Genomic DNA, 23,987 nt, shown 5'->3' on the forward strand with positions numbered 1-23,987 from the left:
GGATTAAGAGCATGCTTTGCAGCAGGGATCCCAGGCTCTTAATGGCCCAATACCCTGAGCACAGCCTCAAACAACATCAAGAGCAGCCTGGCACAGGGAGTTGAGAGAGAACACTTGTGGGCAGGACACTTGCCTTGCATGGAGCCAAACTGGGTTCCAGCACCACATCTAGTTCCCCTTTTATCAGAGCCAGGAGTAACCTTGAGCACTGCTAGGTATGGGTCCAAAAGGCAAAATAAAAGGGATACTAGTTGAAGAAGGCTAGAGAGGTGACTGCAGGCTAAACTTCCGGAAATGAAGCTCAGAACCACGCAGAACTGGCTGAAGAGGAAGCAGCAATACAGATATGGCAGTCTGTCTCACCCCCTTTTGGAACAGAGCTCATAAATGACTGCCCCTGCAGGTGCCACAAGGTGTTGCAGCCTCAACACCAGCAAAACACCAACTTCCAGAGAGCCTGATTCTTCACCATGGCCATGTTTAAAGCAAAGGTACATGGTATGTCATGGAGTGATTCCTGATTCTCTACTTAACCAGATACAAGGGCGATTGGCATTTAGATTCCAAACTCCTTCCTTCTAAAGCAGACTCATGTTAGTGTCTCCCAGATAAAGAAAGGAAAGTTGTTTCATAACTGATAGGTCCCTTGACCCTTCCAGAAGTGGAAGAAAGAGGAGGAAAGGGAGAGATAGTACTGTAGGTAGGGTACTTGCTGGAAATCAAAGGGTTCGGGTGCCATGTGGTGCCAGGGATCAAGTCCTGGCATACACTTAGCCCATTGAACTATCCCTCCAACCCAATCATAATACAATGTTAAAGGATTGCAAGAGGAATAGTAAAGCAGGCAAGACACTTGCCTTGCACATAGCTGATCTAAATTTAATTCCTGGTACCACAAATTATCCGTCAAGTCCCACCAGGAATGACCCCTGAGCACAACCAGATGTGGCTCAAAAATAAAAATTAAGATTTGTTAGAGTCATATTACATGGGAGAAGTGGTTACCTTGCACACAGAATTACAAGTTCAATGCTGGCACCACATTGCATAATCCTTGGAGCACTGCTGTGCCTAACCCCGAGCATAGAACCAAGAGTATTTCCTACCCTGCCCTCTGCAGTGCTGGTTTCAGTCCAAAAACCCTAAATAAATAAACAAGCATCTGCTTTTATTCCATTCCAGACATTCTGGCTCATTGTTGCTACTGCTTCCACATTTTCTCGGTAGTGTTTTGTTTTTGTCTGGCTTTTCTGCTCAAATGCCAACTTTGTTTTGATGTTGTGACCCATGATATTGACCACCTTTACAAAATGAAACTATTCTGCTTCTGATGCAGGTAAGCCTGTCCCCAGTCTCCATTCCATTCCATTGATATGCCACTTACACCAACCATATGCCCAGATTCCCCCCATAGCTCACATCATTGTACATGTCTGCTTACATACACTTCAATGGGACAGAGATTCTTCCTTCTGTGGTGACTGACAAGAAGTGATCCATAGAGATGAATAAAATTGTACAGCACTAACCAGTTGTTTATCTTTTTATAGTTTTAAGGGGGAAGCCACATATGACACTGTTCAGGGCTTACACCTAGCTCTGTGCTCAGAAATGACTCCTGGCAGTGTTCAGGTATAGGATTGAACCTGGGTCAGCTACATGAAAGACAAGCACTTCTACCCACTATACTATCTCTCTGGCCTGAGCTAGACCATACTATGAGTACAGTCTCATGGGTGATTGTTAGGCTCTGAATATTAGTTTCTCCCCAGATTCCTGGGTTGAGATTTTTGTGATGATGAAAAGCTTTGGGGAGACTTACCATGAAGGGGATCAGTACCATCTCAAAGAGGCTCCAGTGAGGCTCTCTTCTCACATAAGGACACAGCCAGAGGGCCAGTCTGAGAAGGGGTGTGTGTCTTACCCACATTCTCATGCTGGCACCTGGAGCTCAACCTCTCCACCTTCTATGGTAAGCAATAATCTCAGCAGCTCCAGCTTCACTTCTGTAAGTGCCTGATAATCACCTAGATAAACTATGTAGTTAACAATATCTTTATTCTCCTCACCAGAACCTAGAAGTGGTGCTATTTTTAGCCTTGTTTAAACCAAGGAAACTCAGGATTTTTTTTTTGTACATGGATGAGAGAAAAGAATGGGTTAGGCTATACCCCATGGCCTATTCCAGATTCTGTACTCAGGAGTAAACCCTGGCAATGCTCAGGGGATTATATGAACCAAAGTTGTGGGCACTACAACCACATGCAAGCCAAGTGCCTCACATACTATACTATGGATCCACACCTCCCTCTTTTGGGGGGGGTGGGCACAGCCAACAGTGCTCAGGGCTTACTCTTCGCTCTGTGTTCAGGCACCACTCCTGGCAGTATTTAGGGAACCCTATACAATACTAGGAGTGAATGGGATTGGCCACATGCAAAGCAAACATTATATCCCTGTAGTATCTCTCCAGCCCAGGAAACTTGGTATAAAGAGGTAAATAGAATCCCATGCCCCACTCACTGAAAAGCCTCAAAAGCTGTGAAAAGTGTAAGCGATGTCAAGCAAAATACCGGCTCTTCTTGCCAGGGAGAACAGCTTCCAAGACAGGTCTTCCTAGGTTTCCCCAAGATAGTCCAGAAAATCTGGACAGTGACTCCATTATCTTACCCAGAAACTGATCAATAAAATGGCCATTCAAAATGCAACAATAATCTACTCAGGCAAGCTGAAAGATAGGGTCTAGAAGCAACAGATATTGAGTTATGTAATAGCCAGCTCCAAACTCCAGCCAAGGAATGCCAGGAAAGGGCGGCATTAGTCACCTCTAAGCAGTGGTCACTTCTGCATGTCATCTATGCTCCTACCTGGAAGAAGAGGGTGATAACAGGCTTAGCTTGGTTTTCCAGCTGCATGTTTTAAGGCTGAATCTGAGCCCTAAAAGTCCAATAGATGTTCTGGGCAACAAGGAAACCAAGCACTTTTTGGAGAAACAAGCTTAAATCCCAGGAAAGAAAAAAAAAATTCCCTCTTCCAAGCCAACTGTTTTGTTTTAAACGCTTTTGTTAATACAATGGAAGTCTTGAAACACTGTGGTGAAATAGTCTAAATAATTTCATAACCCCAGGTACAAAAGTGGTGTTTGGTGTGTGTATGGTGTGTGTGTGTGTGTGTGTGTGTGTGTGTGTGTGTGTGTGTGTGTGTTTTATAGGGAGGTAATTACTGCAGAGGTGGCATTGTCTACTGATCTCGGTAGAGACTGCAGTGTTCATTCATGCCATTGGGTAATTGAAGTGAAGCAACTAGGTATCATATTTTGAAAGAGGTGTTTAAAAAAATTCTCCACCAGGAGATGATTCAGACTTAATTAGCCTTGCAGCAGCTGAGTTCAGAGCTCAAAGGGAGAGCCACTGACTTCAGAGACAGACAGAACAGAAGACGCTGCCTGGTACCGGACATTGCTTCTTCTCCAGGTAAGGATTGCCACCAGGTCTGTCTCTGACCAGAGATGCTCTCCCAGAAGAGAGAGGACAGCAAAGCTCTGGGGACAGCCCAGACCTCCATCACTTTGGACATGGTGATGCTGCCCCCTGTCCTGAGAGTCACACTCTCTGCCTCTTATTTATGGGTCTTGCTGGCTGATTTGCATTTTTGCTTTTTGTCCCTTGAAGGTGCATTAGAGTGTGAGATTTGTTTAGTGAAGACTGAGGAGAGGAGTAAAGCATTATTTGGAGCCCCTAGTGGGGGGGTGTCTTTCACTGTTCTCTTTCACTATTATGAGGGTTGCTCCAAAGTGGCTTCTGAACTGAGGATGCATCCAGGAGCAGATTCTCATTTGTCTCTCCATTCAGTGTAGTTAGCATGAGGGAACTGCTGTGTCTTGAAACCGGGTCTGAATGCAAACCAGTCTCTGACACAGCAATTTGCCTTCCACTAAATGATTGTCTAACTTGTCTGTGTTCATCATGAACACATGAAGGTAGGGGAAGGAAGAGAATGTGAATCTTCAAGATTCTGGGCTTTAGAAATCTTGCTAAATGGGACCAAATATAGTACAGGGTAGGGTTTCATGTTTGGTCTCCCTGTGACACATATAGACCCCAGAACATCAACAGGAGTGGTCTGTGAGCACAATGCCAGGAGTAAATCCTGAGACTGCCAGATGTGGCCTAAGAAACAATAAAAGAAAGGACAAAAAAATAAGTTTTGTCATGCAACTCTGAGCCCCTTGAAATATTCTCTATTTCTGCCCATGGTGCATTCTTCTGGATGCAGTTTTTGTTTTTGTTTGTTTGTTTGTTTGTTTTTTACATATATTTCATCCTTATCCTTACATTGAAATATTCTTATAGTCAGGGCTTCTTTAACCCTATTCAAATTTCAAACTCTGTTGTTCTTTAGGGGCCACATTTCCTGGCTCGTGCTCAGAAATCACTCCTGGCAGGGCTTGGGATACCATGTGCAGTGCCAGGGATGGAACCTGGCTCACCACATGCTGGACAAGAGCACCTTACTCATTGTACTATATCTCTGGCCCCCAAACTTTACCCTTTTAATTTTGGAGGAACCACACTTGGTGATGGTCAGGGGTTATGTGCTATGTGCTGGCTATGAGCTCAGAAATCGCACCTGGCTTGGGGGACTATATGGAACACTGGAGATCTAACCAGGTCCGTCCTGGGTCAGCTGCAAGCAAGGCAAATGCCCTACAGCTGCACTATCGCTCTGGCGCCAACTTTACCCATTTTTAATCCCTACTTGTCCTTGTTACTGTAATGATAGAGGTCTCCCACACACTTGCTACACTCACACACCTGGCCTCAATGCACACACATTTTTGGTTGTGGTGTTATGCATACCTGTTTGCGCTAGAGTCACACACTCTGATATGACATCAGGGGCCCCAAATAGCAAAGTTGCTTGGACTGCACTTGACATACATGGGGACTACACTTTGCATACACAGGGACCACACTAGGCATATGTGGGGACCACATTCATCATATGCTGCAGTCCCAGATATAGAGCTCCCTGGCTCACTCTTGCAAGGCAGGTGCTCTTGCCCTTTGCCATCTCAGGGCTACCTGGCCTCTATTTTGAAGGATTATTTTTTTAAGTTCAACTCTTCTTTGAATCAGAAGCCTCTGGTCCAATCCCAAGGGATTGGGTAGATATGGGTTTGAAAGCAAATGCTGACAAAGGAAATAATCCACACAGATTGAAGGGGATAAAACAGATTCAGGAAAATTCCACCATAAGCCTTCGGCTCACTAACAAGAGATGCCATCAGGTAGATAGATTAGCTTTGGGAAAGAAACCAAAAGCAGTTTCTCCCTGAGACCTGAGGTCTTTATTGGGAAGACCTATTTATTTATCTATCCCCTAGGGTGAAGAATGATAGGGTAGGGCCCGGAGAGACAGCACAGCGGTGTTTGCCTTGCAAGCAGCCCATCCAGGACCTAAGGTGGTTGGTTCGAATCCCTGTGTCCCATATGGTCCCCCGTGCCTGCCAGGAGCTATTTCTGAGCAGACAGCCAGGAGTAACTCCTGAGGACTGCCGGGTGTGGCCCAAAAACCAAAAAAAAAAAAAAAAAAAGAAAAGAATGATAGGGTAAGGGACCAACCCAGAGATACCTCTAGCAAAGAAGAATTAGCCTGAATAGAATTAAAACTGGTTACTCCCACACTTCTTTAATCTTTTTGTTTGTTTATTATTTGTTTACATTTGTTTTGGGGCTACACCCAGTGATACTCAGAAGTTACTCAGGAATTACTCCTGGCAGGGCTCAAGGGACCATGCAGGGAGTATTGAACCCAAGTCAGCTAAGGCAAGGCAAGTGCTCCACCCACAGTCATATCACACCAGCCCCCTTTAATTCATTTCACAGTCTGTCAAAGTATGAGTAATAATAGTGAGTCAATATGTGAGTCCAGAACTATTTCAACTGTACCAGGATTTTTATTCCTCATCCTCAAATGACTCCGGCAAAAGCCATTATTTAATTTAGAAATTCTAGCCTGTCCTTAAATCAGTAAGAAAATGTAATGAGTTTGAGACTCTGAATCTTAGAAAGAAGCAATTCCTCAGAAGTTGGAAAAAATATTTTAAAACCCAACCAAAAATCTAATTAACTTGTTGGTGAGGTTTTCAGATTGCTTTGAAGTGCTTTTCAAAGGCAATAACCCCCTGCCCTTATTTGTCAGCCAAATTGCTTAACCTTTCAGGAGTCACAGTCCAGTTGGATAGGACTCCTCTCCTCCTGTTTACAAATCCTCCTCCTGACACAATCACTCAATTGAAAAGATCCACCTGCCTATCCCCATAGCACAGGCATTTATCCCCTCATAAAGTCCCTTTAGAAAATAATGTGCTTCCGTGTATCATGTTAGCTCCTGACCTCCATCAAAGTATGCCACATCAGAGACTTCTCAGCCAAGAGGGAAATAGATTTTACTGCCAGGAGAGAATTTTAAATCTTTGGCCCTCCAAGAAAACCCAAAGGGATTTTCACTTGGGTATTTGGAGATTTTCAGATGTTCAATGGATCTAGAAGATGGCAGCAAACAAAATCTCTGTCCAAGTTCCAGATGAGAATATGAAGGAACCCAGTACTCACACAGTTTGCTCCATGAAAACACAATTCATAGACATACACAGGGAGTCAGTGGCATAGGGGTTGATTCCCAGATTCCTCACCTACAGGGGATCATAGATCCGACATTTGGTCTCATAGATAGATAGATAGATAGATAGATAGATAGATAGATAGATAGATAGATAGATAGATAGATAGATAGATAGATAGATAGATAGACAGACAGGCAGGCAGGCAGGCAGGCAGGCAGGCAGGCAGGTAGATGGATAGATGATAGATATATAGATAGATAGATTAGATAGATAGATTAGATAGATAGATATAGATAGATAGATAGATAGATAGATAGATAGATAGATAGATAGATAGATAGATAGACAGACAGACAGACAGACAGGCAGGTAGATAGATAGATGATAGATATATAGATAGATAGATTAGATAGATAGATATAGATAGATAGATTAGATAGATAGAGATAGATAGATAGATAGATAGATAGATAGATAGATAGATAGATAGATAGATAGATAGATAGATAGATAGATAGATAGATAGATAGATAGATAGATAGATGTAGCCTCAACTTTGGTTTGATCCCCCAGAACCACACAGGGTTCTTTGAGCACTGTCAAGAGTGATCCCTGAACACAGAGCAAGTAGTAAGTCCTGAGCATTGCCAGGAATAACCTCCTAAACCCCCCCACCCTCCGCAGTAAAAGTCTGCTAGTCATTGTGCCCTTTACAAATAGCATCACTTCTTTGGCTTTTGTACTCTTCCCCATTGAAATAACTTTTCATGTGATGGTTCCACTTTTTATTTTAAACATGCCTGAGCTTAACCAGGAATAACTTTGTAAATTACAGTGTCTTAGCTTAAAAAATTTTAAGAAAATTAAAAAGGAAATAAACTTTCCAGAACCAATGAGCTACAATCTTATCTGCCAGTCAGTTCATGAATTAGCAAATACAAATTGAGGTCCTATTCTGTGTGGGGCAGAGCTATGCATCTGACCTCGGTTTGCATATTATGGAATGGGCACACGCTGCTTTCCAAGGCTGAGAAAATGTTTTCCTCCTGTTAAGAACTCCCTGCCCTACCTGCCTGCCTCAGCATGACACATCCTGTAGGACTTCGTGATATGCTACTCACCAAGTTGACCTCATGGTTTGTGGAGATACAGAAATACTGCTAGAGCAGTTAGGCACTAGCAGGGGGCCCAAATCTTGAAATTCACCCTGAAATATCCCACACACACACACATGTCCTCCTCTCCCCTACCTTGCACCAGATATGCCTGGCTTCCCTGGTGGAAAAAATCCCCTTCCTCATATTTTCTTATTAAATAACTAACTTGAAAATTACTTGAGGCAGGTAGAATAGATGAACCTGAAATTGCTAAATTGGCAGTTAATTTGTAGAACAGAAACATGGTGAAGAGGGTAGAGGGGTTGAGCTGAAGGCTTTCCCTACCATCTACTGGCCCTGACCCACCCGTCACTGTTAATTGGTTCCAGTGTTCCCTTCCTTCCTTCCTTCCTTCCTTCCTTCCTTCCTTCCTTCCTTCCTTCCTTCCTTCCTTCCTTCTTTTTTTGTCCACACCCAAGATGCTGTGCTACAGGGGTTACTCCTGGGTCTATGCTCAGAAATTACTCCTGGCAGGCTCAGAGAAGCATATGAAATACCGACAAAAGCCCTACCTGCTGTGAAATCGCTCCAATCCCATGGTTTCAATTGTCTGCGCATCACCAGTTTCTCCTTACCTTTACCCAAACAGGGCTTTGCTTCCTATAACTTCAGCATATCATCATCCTTGTGTCTAGATAGAGTTTTATTTATTCGGTTGGTTGATGAAATGTATTAGTAGCATAATTGTGGGTGATTCCAGAGTAGAATGTATTTTATATATACATTATAGCTATACTTAGTTTAAAGTGCTGTCACATTGTAAAGGTATCCTTGACCACGTCCAAGACAACTAAAGCATCAAGGCACAGCAGCTGAGCTGACCTGAGACTGTCTCAGTGGAATGGAAAGTTTCATTTATGCCCCCTGATATCAATATTCTAGAAAGTGGGGCCTCCTCCTGCTGTGCAGAGCCCTGAAACCATCCAGCCCCCTGCTGAGATGCCTTTTGACCCACAGTCCTCCAGTCCTACTTCAACCGAGGTCTGTCACTGCCTCACCCCCATTCCCCTCACATTCAGTCTTTTGGGGTTCCTTTAGCAGTGTTAGCACATCTGTCATTCATCACCTGTTTCTAGTCTGGCCCCCAGTACTGTCACCAGGTGCTTTTTGGTTCTGGGTTTAGAAGTTTGTTGTTTTGGTAAGTTAGTTGATTGGTTTTTGGAGTCACCACACTGGTGCTCAGAAGTTCTTCCCAGGTTTGTACTTGGGGGACGTTGTGATTCCAGGAATTAAACTCAGGGCTTCATACATGCAAAGCACTGAGTCACATTTATTCCTCTAGCCAGTTTCTTTCCTTGGATCGCCTTGTACAGTCCCAATATGGAGGAAATACTTTTATATCTAACAGTGACTAGTCACCCCACTTTCTGCCCTCAGCACCCTCACCACACTGGCCCATTTTCTGACCACTATCCCCCATTCTCCCTATGAACCAGTCCTGAGCTTCCCCAACCCAGCCCTCAAGTGGCATCTGCTCTGCAAGGTGCAGCCCCTGTGAGTGAGCGTGCATGTCACCTCTGCTCAGGAGCACAGAAGAAGGCCAGGTGTGGTAAGGTCACTGCTGCCTTCAAGGATTCTCTGACTCACTCTGTCACCACTTACTGACCTACATTGTGTCTGAGAGCCAGGCTTGAGGACTGAACACCAGGCTCTGCCCTCCTTAGACTCATATTTTCTAGGAGACAGAACAAGCAAGAAAATAAGGCATGTGTAAATGAATAAATGTTTTGGTGGGGGTAACTAAATACACCCATAGTTCTCAGGGGTGCTTCTGGCCTGGTACAGACAACTAGGCAGTCCTGAGGAGAAAACCCAAGCTTCCTGAAAGCAAAGTATGTGTTCCTTGAGAAACCTCAGTAGTCTATAAACTCACTTTTTGGAATTCTATCTGGGAAGAAAATGAGCTCAACTTAGAAAAATCAGAATGATTTAAGGGCTGGAAAGAGAGAATAGTGGATAAGGCAATTGCCTTGTATTGGATGACCCAAGTTCAATTTCTGACACCAGATATGGTCCCCCTGCAAAGAGTATCCCTGAACAGAGAGTCAGGAATAAATCCTGAGCACAGTGAAGTTTGTTCAAAGCAAACCCCACACAAAAGAAATAATAAATGGGTTTGCTATGGAGGCAGATAGGTTAGCCCAGGGGTGAGGCACATCCTCATATACAACCTACCTCAGTTTGATCCCCAGCACCATATATGATCCCCTGATTAGGGGAAACCATCATTAACAGTATTTATTTTAAATCATAGAACCCCAATCATCAAAAGTGGAAAAGTACTTCTTTATATAAAAAAATTATCTGGGACCAAAGCAATATTACCACAGGTAGTAATATTACCTTGCATGCAGGCAACCTGGGCTCCATCCACAGCATCCTACAATGCTCCTCAAAGAAACACCACTAGTAATTTCTGAGTGCAGAGACAGGAGTAATTCCTGAGCATTGCCAGGTATGGCCTCTAAAAACAAAAGAAATAAACAAAAACATCATCCTGGCTATTATTATTACTTTTTCATATCTTATGCTCTGCAAAAAATTATAAATTATCAAAAATAATTTAAAAAATTTGGTTTTTCAATTAATAAGTAAATAAAGCAAAATGATGTGATTTCCCAAATATTTTGGGGTTTGACCCTGAGGGCCCCTGAGCAGCACTGAGTGATCAGGGTAACCCCAGTACCACATCCTTGGCCTCTTGCTTCAAATCATTGAAACACCAGATTCCCAGGAGGGGTTCCCAGGTGCCCTGAGCACTACGGGATGTGTGTGGTGGGAGGCCAAGGGCAAGCACAGGCCTTTTTCCTCTGCCTCTATGAGCTAGTTAGATGAGACTGGACACACACACACACACACACACACACACACACACACACACACACACACACACACACACAGCCCTCAGAGGAGAGCTGCTCTCCAGGCAGGGCGGTTTGTGCCACATTCTGCAACCAAAGGCGATCGAGGCAGCCCTGAGCCCCCCAACTAAGCAGATAGTCTGGTGGAAGTCTGTCTAAAACACAGCTTATGACCCTCTGTGCCTGGAGCTGGTAGATCTCCACAGGGAACGAAGGTCCAAACAGGGCTTGCCACAGTCATCCTGGAACACTTCTGCCCAGCCAGCCTGCTCTGTGCCTGCTGAAAACTCTGGCTGACACTCTGTGGAGAGTCCCTCACTCCCCAGGCCACACAGATCTCCTGAGCTGCACTCATTGCACTCCTTTCCCTTCACCCAGCCTGTGCCTGAACCCCAGCCTACACTTGAGCCCCAGCCTGTGAGTGACCCCGTCCCTCCTGTTCCTCCCTCTCCTAAATGAGGATTCGCCACTTCCTCTTCCCTGCCACCCACACACATGCTTCCCTGCCGGGTTCGTGCCTATGCGTGGACTCTGTGGGCACCTGCCGCCCATGGGCCCTGGCATGTGCGGATATGGCCACAGAAGCACACCCAGATTCTGTGCTCGGGGATCATGTGACTCAGTCTGCTGTCATCTCAGGAAGTTCATGTCACCTCCCTGTGTGGTGCCGACTGGGACCCACTCATCTGGAAAGTGGGGTTACTTCCAACCGGGACTCCCTGAGAATCAAATCACAGCTAGCTCCTACATCACAGTGGAAGCCTCATTCTTTGGGGGTCTGTAGAGAGAGACAGAGAGAGAGAGAGAGAGAGAGAGAGAGAGAGAGAGAGAGAGACAGACAGACAGACAGACAGACAGAGACAGAGAGAGAGACAGACAGAGACAGACAGAGAGAGAGACAGAGAGAGACAGAAAGGGCTAGGTTTCACTTATTGTACTAAAATATACAGTGACAGCAAATGACATTGTTAGATCCAGAATCAAGCTTCCCCCATGGCAGGGAACTCAGAGCCCAGCCTTGATAATGTAATAGCATAAGGGAGGTTTAATTTCCAGCTAGCTGGGGTTCATGCCCATCCAATACAGTGGACCTTAGGCAAGGACCTCACTTCAAAAATTCAAGCGGTATATATATATAGTTACAATCTTAACATTCACTTAACATTTCAAGCAGCCACTTGGTATCTAGTCTAAGCACACTTTGAAGTGTTTTGGAACCTACTTCATGACCTTAACCTCTTATTGTTTAACTATTTTTGCCATTTCCAGACATATTGGCAGGAACATCCTTCCCTCAGTGTTCTTGAGGGGCACTAGCCCACATTTTGGGCCCATCTTGGTGAGAACATCCTGTTCTAGTCCCCTTCTTCAAAAAGGCAGTTTGACAACTGCTTGTTCTCACATTATAAGTTTTTACATGTTCATTGTAAATGGCTATAGCTTTAGGGTCTCAGGATTTAATAATCCCTTCTAACAACATAGGCCTAGAGACAATGAACAGGCAAGTTAAGATATTCCCACCACAGGTGGGACATTCAAAGTACTAGGTTGTCACATGTGTTGGGAACTGAGAAAACATTCTCTCGGTCATTCCTTGGGTTAGTCTCATGTGATTGTCCCCAGGTGCCTGTCCTTGCTCAAGGTAAAATCCTTCCCTAGGAACCTAAATGTTCTAGTAGCACAGTAAATAGTGCACTGACTGGGCTCCATGGTGGCACATACTGGGTGAAAATTAAACTGGGGCAGAGGAAAAAGGCCTGTGTTTGCCCTTCGCCTCCCACCACACACATCCCGCAGTGCTCAGGGCACCTGGGAACCCCTCCTGGGAATCTGGTGTTTCAGTGATTTGAAGCAAGAGGCCAAGGATGTGGTACTGGGGTTACCCTGATCACTCCAGTGCTGCTCAGGGTCAAACCCCAAAATATTTGAGAAATCACATCATTTTGCTTTATTTACTTATTCATTAAAAAACCAAAATTTTCTAATTATTTTTGATGATTTATAAATTTTTTGCAGAGAGCATAAGATATGAAAAAGTAATAATAATAGCCAGGATGATGTTTTTGTTTATTTCTTTTGTTTTTAGAGGCCATACCTGGCAATGCTCAGGAATTACTCCTGTCTCTGCACTCAGAAATTACTAGTGGTGTTTCTTTGAGGAGCATTGTAGGATGCTGTGGATGGAGCCCAGGTTGCCTGCATGCAAGGTAATATTACTACCTGTGGTAATATTGCTTTGGTCCCAGATAATTTTTTAAATAAAAAAGTACTTTTCTACTTTTGTTGATTGGGGTTCTATGATTTAAAATAAATACTGTTAATGATAGTTTCCACCTAGTCAGGGGATCATATATGGTGCTGGGGATCAAACTGAGGTTAGTTGTATATGAGGATATGCCTCACCCCTGTGCTAACCTATCTGCCTCCATAGCAAACCCATTTATTATTTCTTTTGTGTGGGGTTTGCTTTGAACAAACTTCACTGTGCTCAGGATTTATTCCTGACTCTGTGTTCAGGGATACTCCTAGCAGGGGGACCATATCTGGTGTCAGGAATTGAACTTGGATCATCCAAATACAAGGCAATTGCCTTATCCACTGTTCTCTCTTTCCAGCCCTTAAATCATTCTGATTTTTCTAAGTTGAGCTCATTTTCTTCCCAGATAGAATTCCAAAAAGTGAGTTTATAGACTACTGAGGTTTCTCAAGGAACACATACTTTGCTTTCAGGAAGCTTGGGTTTTCTCCTCAGGACTCCCTAGTTGTCTGTATCAGGCCAGAAGCACCCCTGAGAACTATGGGTGTATTTAGTTACCCCCACCAAAACATTTATTCATTTACACATGCCTTATTTTCTTGTACATCTTTTAATTGTAAATGATTGGTAGGTAGGAGTCTAGAAGTAGGAGTCTAGAGAGTTAAGCTGGCAGCACCAAGCTTGGCACATATGGGCGGCACAAGGGATCTGGCTCACACTTACTTTGCAGAGTGTGTTTTTTTTTTTAATGTTTTTTACTGGGGTGGAGGAAGGTGTGCCATAACCAGTGGTGTTCAGTGCTTATTCCTGACTCTGTGCAGGGTCACTCCTGAAGGTACTTGGGGACTATATTAAGCTGCTGTTCACCACATGCAGGGCAAATGCATTATCCCTGTCCTATCTCTTTGGTACCCTGACTCTAGTTTTAAAAGGCTCAACCCTGGCTGTGAGGTGGAAAAGATCTAGATGGAACAAGAGAGTCATCAGGAGGCTGTTCAACTGCAGGCCCTATGAGCAGTGACACAAGCTGAGGGTAGTGGAGAAAGAGCAGGCACGGGAGTATGGCAGCCCCTTAGGTGTCATGCTCTGATGGAGGCTAAGTAAGGGAGAAACGTGGCAGAGGTATGGAGAAAAAGTGGTGAACCCTGTACTTGAGGGACACTGTTACAAAAGGGTCAGAAAGCTAGCTCCAGGGAACACAGGTGCCAGGGATCATGGGATTCAGAGGAGAGGGTGCAGCGGCAGAGAGAGAAGGTACAGGGGTCAGAGTTATAGCACAGTAGGCAGGGCATTTGCCTTACACACAGCTGACCCAAATTCAATCTTTGGCATGTCATTTGGAACACCAAGCCTGCCAAGAATGTTATGAGTGCAGAGCCAGGAGTAAGCCCTGAGTGTTGCCAGGTGTAGGAGGAAAGAAAAGAAAGAAGGGAAGGAAAAGAAAGAAAAGAGAAGGTGCGCACATATTTACATTGGAAGATTACCTCAGTTAGTCCTCCTTTGTGGAGAAACTGGCAACGGTGGGACTAGCAAAGTCTTTTGGTGACTGACTCAGCACTAACACTTGGATGGAAAAGGAAAGGACAAGGTAACAGGAAAGATGTTTGTAAAAAGGTGCCAGAGAGATAGTACAGTAGGTAAGGCAGAACTGCATATGGTTCCCAAAGCCCCTTCAGAAGTGATCCCTGAGCACAGATTCAGGATTAAGCCAGATCCTAAAACTAAAAGGAAGAATATTGTAAAAGTCTGCAATTCCCATACTAAGAACTTTAACCCTCTTCTGTAGGCAAAGAGAAATGAATCATCAAGGGTCTCCAGGCTATGGGTAGCCTCACATCTCACTAAAATCACCTTTCTTTTTTGTTTCTTTAATTTGTTTGGGGGACACACTTGACAGTGCTCATAGATTACTTCTACACTCAGTAATTACTCCTGGAGGTGCTCAGGAGACCATATGGGATATCAGGAATCATATTCAGGTGAACTGTGTGCAAGGCAAGAGCCTTGCTGTACACCTGCTGTGCTATTTCTCTGCTCCCTGAAATCACTTTTCTAAACCACCCACTCACCTGTTGTAGAACTATCAAGTATCACCCCCTCACCAAGGACCATTCCCAGGCTTTTTCCAATTGTTGCATCATTTTACTACAAGGCTTTTTACATTACGTTATGTTTTGCAATCAGCTGTACCTGTGTGTGACTTCTCCACTAGTCTATGGGAAGCAGAAGTCTGTAGTCATGAGTTTATATTCTCATAATTCCAGCCTCGGCTCCTAAAACATGTTCTCTTGTGTTTCATAAATGATGGGTTGGTAGTGGGTGGGTGGGTGGATGAACCAATTGAATTCTGGATGTGAAAACTGAAAATAAGAGAACCTAGACATGTTAGATGAAAGACACCAATGAGAAAAGCATGACTATTAAAGGAACCATGATGTTAATTGTTACAGATGCATGCCAAGACAATCCCAGTGCTCTGGGGATGTTTCCTCTTGTGGAATGTCTGCAGCTCCTCTTCTGAAGCTGTTTACCCTGGAATCAAGGCCCGGGTTACTCAGCGGGCACTGGACTATGGTGAGTTGAATGTTTTCAGAAGCTAGACAGCAGCAGGCAGTCTGGCCCAAACCCAGAAACTCCTGTTGGCTCCTGACTAAGAGAAATGCTGTTGGAAGGGCTGCAGTGGGCAAGCATGACTAGAGTCTTCTAACAGCTTTGTAGAAGGAACATCCAGCTACAGGCTCAGACTCCCCTCTCCATCCCTCAAGCCTGCACTCACACAGGCCTCTCCTCTAAAGGAAAAAGCACTCAACGCTGTAGAAAATAAAAGTTGTGAATAAAAGAAAATATAGCAGGGCCAAAAAGATAGCACAGGGGTTATGGCACTTACCTTGTTTATGGTTAAATTCCTGGCACTGCATGTGGTCTCCTGAACATAAGCCGGGAATAAGCCCTGTGTATTCCTGGATGTGGCCCAAACCCCTAAAAATAAAACATACAAAAAACATAGAGCTTCAGAAGGAGGTTGATTTTTTAAAGAAATTCACAATCTCCTAATACTATGTGTGCATTTTAATGTAGGTAATAATTATGAATTTTCTTGAAAGGTTTCATAACAATCTAGATACAAAGGTCTCTGGGTTGCTGACAGGTTAAGAGGTGTTTAGAAATACAAGAGAGAGGAAAATATTAAATGGAGGTTTTCCTTGGGCTAAGTTGAGTTGGCACATATCAAATAGAGGAAGCAAATTATAAAAATAAAAGTATATGAACTCATTGTCTGAATTTAGCTGAAGTCACCTGGTAAGTACCTTTTTAACTAAAGCAGGCAACCAAAGCACTGCCATCTAAAAACTACCTAAATGCAACCAAGAAATATGTCAACGGAAGGAAGGAAGGAAGGAAGGAAGGAAGGAAGGAAGGAAGGAAGGAAGGAAGGAAGGAAGGAAGGAAGGAAGGAAGGAAGGGAGGGAGGGAGGGAGGAAGGAAGGAAGGAAAGGAAGGAAGGAAGGAAGGAAGGAAGGAAGGAAGGGAGGGAGGGAGGGAGGGAGGGAGGGAGAGAGGGAGGGAGGGAGGGAGGGAGGGAGAGAGGGAGGGAGAAAGGGAGGGAGGGAGGGAGGGAGGTGGAAGGAAGAGAAGGAAGGAAGGAAGGAAGGAAGGAAGGAAGGAAGGAAGGAAGGAAGGAAGGAAGGAAGGAAGGAAAGAAGGAAGGGAGGGAGGGAAGGAGGGAGGGAGGTGGAAGGAAGGGAGGGAGGAAGAAGAGAATGAGAAAGGAAGGAGGGAGGGAGGAAGTAGAGAGGAAGGAGGGAGAGAAGAGAAAAGGAAAGAGGGAGGGAGGAGAAAGGGAGAGGGAGGGAGGGAGGAAGGAGGAGGGGGGAAGGAGGAAGGAAGGAAGGAGAAGGGAGGGAGGAAGGAAGGAGGAGGGAGGGAGGAGGAAGGTAGGAGAAAGGAGGGAGGAGGGAGGGAGGAAGAAAGAAAGGAAGGGAGGGTGCTCGCTTTGGCAGCACATATACTAAAATTGGAATGATACAGAGAAGATTAGCATGGCCTCTGAGCAAGGATGACATGCAAATTCGTGAAGCATTCCAGAAAAAAAAAGGAAGAAAGGAAGGAAGGAAGGAAGGAAGGAAGGAAGGAAGGAAGGAAGGAAGGAAGGAAGGAAGGAAGGAAGGAAGGAAGGAAGGAAGGAAGGAAGGAAGGAAGGAAGGAAGGAAGGAAGGAGGGAGGAGGGAGGGAGGGAGGGAGGGAGGGAGGGAGAGAGGGAGGGAGGGAGATAGGGAGGGAGGGAGGGAGGGAGGGGGAGGGAGGGAGGGAGGAGGAAGGATACAGTACCCCCAAAATAGGTAAAGAGATGTAGAAATAGATGAAGAAATCTATGTAGTGAGCACAGTCCTGGCACATATAAACAATAAAAAATCACAACTTTTTAATTTCACTCATACTTTTATTTCTGCTCTATATCTTTATATGTGTGGTGGGGAGATAGTTTGGTCCATACTTTGTGGTGCTCAGGAACTTTTGCAGCTCTGTCATCATCAGTAAAGAGTACCCCTAGGGATACTTGGGATTATAAGGGTACCAAGAGTAAGACGGGGGACAGCCTTGAGCAAAGTAAACACTTTACCTGCTGTGCTATTTCCCCACCCCTGTTCCCCCCACATCTTCTCTGAAAAAAAAAGTTTTATATATGTATATATGATTGATAGATATTTAGTAAAATGGAACTCATGGTAAGAATCTTTGTCCATAGAGTTATTCTAGGAAATACCTGATATGAAACAATAATTTTTCATTTTGTTTGGAAGCAACACCCATACTTGAGTTGATGCCCAAGGATTAATCCTGGAATCACTCCTGGAGGTGCTTGGAGGGAGATACTGGAGATCTAACCTGGGTTGGTTGCATACAAGGCAAGCAGCTTACCTGCTATAGTATCTCTCCAGCCTCAATGACTATTGTCCAACAAATAATGGTTAATGTCACTATCTTACTTGTACAGACTTTTGTATGATTACTAAACATGCTATTGCAGATGAGGGAAGAGATTGTTTATAGCTTACAAGTAATATACTAGACAGTTGCAATGTTGGAATTCTGACCTAAGTGCTTTGGTAGGATCTTTGGTTCCACCTCTACACTTTAACAGTCAGTCTTTACAGTCACAAATGAGGACAGTGCATCAACTCTGCCCTCCCTCATCTCTAGGAGCAATCAAATGGGTAAAGATGTTTAGGCTGCACAGTGAAGGGCAAAAACAAAGTATCCACCTTGAGAACATTGAAGTGCAGCAGTCTCTCCACTTCTGTGTTCAAGATTTAAGATCTTTCATTGGAAAAGGATCCTTTTTCTCCACAAATTCAAAGAAACTGTGTTCTGTGGTGCTGCCATCTTGATGGGGTTATTTCAGAATTCAACAAAAAAAGAGTGATTACTAACTTAATTAGGGAGATGGGAAGCTTGGAGGATCTGATGAAAATGTGAACCCTTTATGCTAACGGATGATAAATGTGTGTGTGCGCACACACACACACACACACTTTTCATAGTCTTTCATTAAATTCTCAGAGGGTTCAAGAGTTCAGAACAGTCCATGGATCTTAGATCAGAAGTTCCTGAACTTAAAAATCAGAAGAGAACAAGGTCAGAGCAATGTAACAGCAGGTTGGGAACTTGTCTTGCACATGGCTGACCAAGGTTTAATTTCCTAGAACCTTATCTGTTTCCCTAAGCCACCCAGGTTTAAGCTTTGAGCACAATGCAGTATGACCCTAAAACAAACAAAAAATCTGGAAGGGGTGATAGGAGGAGAATGTGAGAAGAATCTCTGGGTCTGTGGGTCAGGCATGAATTTATTCTCCACAAGATTGTCTTGATTTGACATTTGGGTCCCTCAATCTCAACTGGGTAGCTTGGGCAAAAAATTAACCTCCTTGGATTTCCTTTAGTTTAATTTTTGGATGCTCATGGATTACTCCTGGAGGGGTTTGGAGACCATAAGGGATGCTGGAGATTGAAAAGATCAGCCATGTGCAAAGCAAGTGCCCTACCCAACACACGATCAAGCAAGTCCCAAATCAGTCTCCTCACTCACTTTTGTTCTCTGGAAAATGTGGATAATAAGATTATTCTGTTCTTTTCCAAAAATGCTGTCCCATAAGGACATTCTTTCATTCTAGCCACATAAAAAATATATCTCATGCCTTTCATGGGCAAATTCCTCTGCATCTCCAAAGACCAGAGTCTTGAGCTGTAAACAGAGGCAGTTGAACCCACTTCTCAGGTTGCTCTTCTCTAAGAACAAGGACGTCTCCTTGCATGGTCCATGCTATCATGTTAATAAGCATCAAGATATTCTGTTTTTGGTTTCTTCTCAGGTGCCCAAGTTGGACTGGAGATGATTAAGCAAATGCTCGAAGAAAGACACATTCCAGACTTAAAAGGCTCAGAATCACTGGATTTTCTGAAGGTTGATTATGTGGACTACAAATTTTCAAAGTGAGTCAAAAACAGACAAGCATGTTTCCAGCTGTGAAATTATTTAAGATCCCAGGTTTGTGGATATGCCTCTCTGTGTTCTGGTGGATCTCCGTGATCAGCATAACAGAATCTCAGCAACATGTGATGAGAAACTTCCTTGATGCATACCCCAAGAAGGGAGTCCTCCTGGGGACAAGAAAGTGGCATTTTGCTAGTTGTAGGCATCAGGCTCCTCTGATGAGAATTTCCATTTCCTGTGTTGTTCCTAATATGAGGGATCTAATTCAACACAGATGAATCCAATTCAGTTCAGCTACAGTCACTTTGCCCTACCAATGCCAAATGACATTAGTTATTCCATTGTTACAGCATCCCCTATATATTGACATGCAGAGTTTTAAACTCAGACTCAAAATACAAATTTGTTCCCATCAAAACTTGTGTGTGTTAGTCTGGTTAGTTAATCCTGACAGTGCTGTGGGATCACATTTATAGCCTATGCTCTACCCACTCAACCTGGTCTCCTAGATCTACCCTTACTATTATTCAGGAATTCAGAGACTACTCAATGAACCACAGAGCATGCAGCCTTTTTTTCTCCCACTAACTAGACCTTCCCTCCTTCTCTGAGCAATGGAAGTATCTTCCCTTGGCCCTCATGCTTAGCAGTTTCCTTCAGAAGTTAAATATAACTTCTGAAGCCACAACTTTCTGTATTTGTGACAAACACACAACACACACATACATACAACAATCCCTACTGGCAGCAAAAGGATATTGCTGTGAGAGCAAAGGAATAGCCCCTCTAATCAGATTATTTACACTGTCCAATATTTGAAGGTTGCATGGATTTAGAAATAAAATTTAGTGAATAGTACAGAAAATTACAGTGCACTAGATGTAACGGGGTGGGTTTTCGTCTTACAAACTAAAGGGAAAAAAAAAAAACAGTGGAGGGAACCTATGACAAGCCCCCTCAGTTCATGAGACCCCTGGGCCCAGTCTTCTCAGATCTTTTTGTTTTTGCCTTCTTTTATGCTTAAAATGCTGCCTTATAGACACAATCTCAAATATGTGTTTCAGGTCCTGGAAGGTAGTAAGGGTCATCGGTCAAGAGGCTTTTGAACCTGAGTTTAGTGTCTTCCAGAAAATTGGTCTTGAATACATTTGTTATTGTTGTTGTTGTTGTTGTTGCTGTTTGTTGTGGTCACACCTGGCAGTGCTCAGGGGTTACTCCTGGCTGTACGCTCAGAAATCGCTCCTGGCAGGCTCGGGAGACCATATGGGATGCTGGGATTCAAACCATCGTCCTTCTGCATGCAAGGCAAACTCCCTACCTCCATGCTATCTCTTGGGCCCCTGTTCCTGAAACTTTTTAACAATATTCTGTTGATAATAATGGCCTGAACTTTGACACTGACCCCAGTATTTGAGACTGAGAAATTTTCTGTCTAGTTAGACAACTTTGTAATTCTGAACAAATTCAGGGTATTTAAGCAAGAAATAGATTTTCAGAGAGTGAAAAAGAAATACCACCACTATTGTCACAAAAATCAAGAGGCACTGCCCTGCGTGCGCAAGGAGGAGGTCTTTATTCACCCTGAGCTCACTCTTAGAGGCTAGGTGAGAGTCACACACGTAAAAGGTAGTCTCTGTAGCTCATGATTGGTCCCAGTGCCTCATCATCCCAGAGTTAATTCCTCTCTCCTTTAACCCTTTGGAAGCATGAATTTTAGGCTGTCCAGGAAAATAAACTAGAAAACTAAGATTTAGGAAGGATGGGTGATAATAGTGGAAGAATCTGAGGCAGGTTATTGGCAGATGTTTAATCATTAAGTCAGCCATTTCACAAGAATGTATTGAGCACCTACTATATGCTCTGTGATCCCAGGCATAAGCAATGCTGAAAGGAAGAAATCATAACCATCCCTTTCTTACCATATTTATGCTCTTGAAATTTTCCAAATCTTCTAAGAGTGTCTCTCCATTGAGCCACAATTCTACACATATTATCTCGTTTTGTCTTTCCCCCTACCAGAGTATGCAGCCAACATGAACCAAATTTAGCTTCAAGTCAAGTGCCCTATAAATAATGCTAAGAGAATGTAGTAGGCACTGCCTAGTGTTAAGAATATGGTCTTGGCTGGTCTGATGGGAGTGGTTTATCAGAACTTATTTACGTTAGTATCACAAAAGTTGGTATATAACACCCTCCCCACTGCTCAATTTGACTGGATTAAAAATAAAAAAAGAATATGGTCTGGGGCCGGAGAGATAGCATGGAGGTAAGGCATTTGCCTTGCCTGCAAAAGGACAGTGGTTCGAATCCCAGCATCCTATATGGTCCCCCGTGTTTGCCAGGGGCAATTTCTGAGTGTAGAGCCAGGAGTAACCCTTGAGTGCTGCCAGGTGTGACCCAAAAACAAAACAAACAAACAAAAAAAAGAATATGGCCTGAGATCGACTGAGGAGAGTGCTACTTCCGGTTCTATGACTTACACTGACTCCAACCAAGTTCCTTATCTTCTTGTCTCTGACATGTAAATTAAAAAAATAGCACTGTCATCTTGGGATTATGAGGAGGGTTCAAACTAGTTAATGCATATAAAGTATGTGTCATAGTGCCTGGCAGAGAGTTGGTAATATTTGAGCATACTACATGTGACTATATAGTTTGAGAACTACAACCTTCTGCCTCCTGCTTTTCTGCTTAACTGCTCAAAGAACATTTAAGAAGTTCAGTCTCTAAAATAAGTTTCTCCAATAGGGAATATACTGAGCACATGGAGTAGTTGGAATTAAAAAGACACCCTGAGATGTTCCAATGATGTTTCAACTGCTAGTTGCCATGTTTGCTAAATCTTTACTAATCCTCTACAAAATGGTTGTCTATGTACCTCAACGAAAATAGTAATAACTCTACCTTATGAGAAACACTGTAAAATTGAAGGGGGAAATGATATTGGATGATGTTGTACCTCTTTTGTCTATAAAGGAAAAAATTCAATGATCTGAGCTAAAAGATAGTACAGGATTTAAGGCATGTGACTTGAACACAGCCAATCCCACATGAATCCCGGTACACATATGGTCCTAAGCACTACAAGGAGTGATTCTGAATACAGAGCCAGAAGTAATCCCTGAGCATCATCAAGTATAAGGAAAGAAAGAGAAAAGAAAAAGAAGAAAGAAAGAAGAAGAAAGAAAGAAAGAAAGAGAAGAGGAGAGAGAAAGAAAGAAAGAAAGAAGAGAAAGAAAGAAAGAAAGAAAGAAGAGAAAGAAAGAAAGAAAAAGAAAGAAAGAAAAGAAAGAAAGAAAGAAAGAAAGAAAGAAAGAAAGAAGAAAGAAAAAGAAAGAAAGAAAGAAAGAAGAAAGAAAAGAGAAGAAAGAAAGAAAAAGAAAGAAAGAAAGAAAGAAAGAGAAGAGAAAGAAAAGAAAGAGAAGAGAAAGAAAGAAAGAAAGAAAGAAAGAAAGAAAAGAAAAGAAAAGAAAGAAAGAAAGAAAGAAAGAAAGAAAGAAAGAAAGAAGAGAAAGAAAGAAAGAAAAGAAAGAAAGAAAGAAGAAAAGAAAGAAAGAAGAAAGAAAGAAGAAAGAAAGAAAGAAAGAAAAGAGAAGAAAAGAAAGAAAAGAAAGAAAGAAAGAAAGATGAAGAGAGAAAGAGAGGAAGGAGGAAGGAAGGAAGGAAGGAAGGAAGGAAGGAAGGAAGGAAGGAAGGAAGGAAGGAAGGAAGGAAGGAAGGAAGGAGGAGGAAGGAAGGAAGGAAGAGAAGGAAGGAAGGAAGGAAGGAAGGAAGGAAGGAAGGAAGGAAGGAAGGAAGGAAGGAAGGAAGGAAGGAAGGAAGGAAGGAGGAGGGAGGAGGGAGGGAGGGAGGGAGGGAAGTGAGGGAGGGAGGGAAGGGAGAGACGGAGGAAGTGAAGTGAAGGAACGAGGGAGGGAAGGAGGGAAGGAGAGTGAGCAAAAGACTTGTTTTTAATGTATGTTTGTTTTGCCATACCTAACTGCGCTGTTCTGTGTTCCATGTGGTGCCGGGGACCCAACCCAGCGCAAAGCATGTATGTGCTTTGACCCTCTGAGCCTTCTCTCCAGCTCTTGCAGATTTATTTCTGAGCTCTCTTACTATCTTACCTGGAGGACCATGGGGGCAGGAAGAGATGCAAGAGGCTTTCTAGCACTGACTGAGAAATGAAGGCAGCACCAAGGAGCCTCCTGGAGGGAATTCTAGAACTGTCTCTGGTTTCTGCCTCTTTAGTTTGCACTAATCCCTTTTTCTTATCTTACAGTATATCAGTCAATGATATTTCATTTCCAAACACTTCACTGACCTTTGTGCCCGGAGTGGGCATCAAAGCCCTGACCAACCATGGCACTGCCAACATCAGCACCGACTGGGAATTCAAGTCTCCACTCTTGTGAGTACCCCACTGACATGCAGTTGGTGGTATGGGTGGGCATGGGGGTGAAGCCCAAACCAATTGTGAGTAAATTCACTCACTATTTAATATATATTTCTTGGGGTGCCTTGCTGTGCCTCTGTCCTAAGGGCTCCTTGCAGGGCCTTGGATTGAACACACCGGAGCAGCCCTTTGATGTCTCCCCTGGCCTTACAATCT

At 43.5% G+C, this 23,987-nt stretch overlaps 1 protein-coding gene and 1 non-coding gene across 2 annotated transcripts in view; both read left to right on the forward strand.

Moving 5' to 3' along the window:
- The first annotated feature begins 15,353 nt into the window (after positions 1-15,353).
- The window catches only part of BPIFC (BPI fold containing family C), a 40,406-nt gene continuing 31,772 nt past the window's right edge, over positions 15,354-23,987 (forward strand). Inside the window, 3 exon segments of the mRNA XM_049783123.1 lie at positions 15,354-15,477; positions 19,275-19,395; positions 23,658-23,786. Of these exon segments, the coding sequence (XP_049639080.1) occupies positions 15,354-15,477; positions 19,275-19,395; positions 23,658-23,786 (374 nt within the window).
- LOC126023615 (U6 spliceosomal RNA) lies at positions 16,889-16,995 on the forward strand. Its single transcript, XR_007500725.1, has one exon. It is a non-coding gene; the product is annotated as a U6 spliceosomal RNA (small nuclear RNA).

Source organism: Suncus etruscus, chromosome 11 (assembly GCF_024139225.1).
Source record: "Suncus etruscus isolate mSunEtr1 chromosome 11, mSunEtr1.pri.cur, whole genome shotgun sequence".
NCBI lineage: Eukaryota > Metazoa > Chordata > Mammalia > Eulipotyphla > Soricidae > Suncus > Suncus etruscus.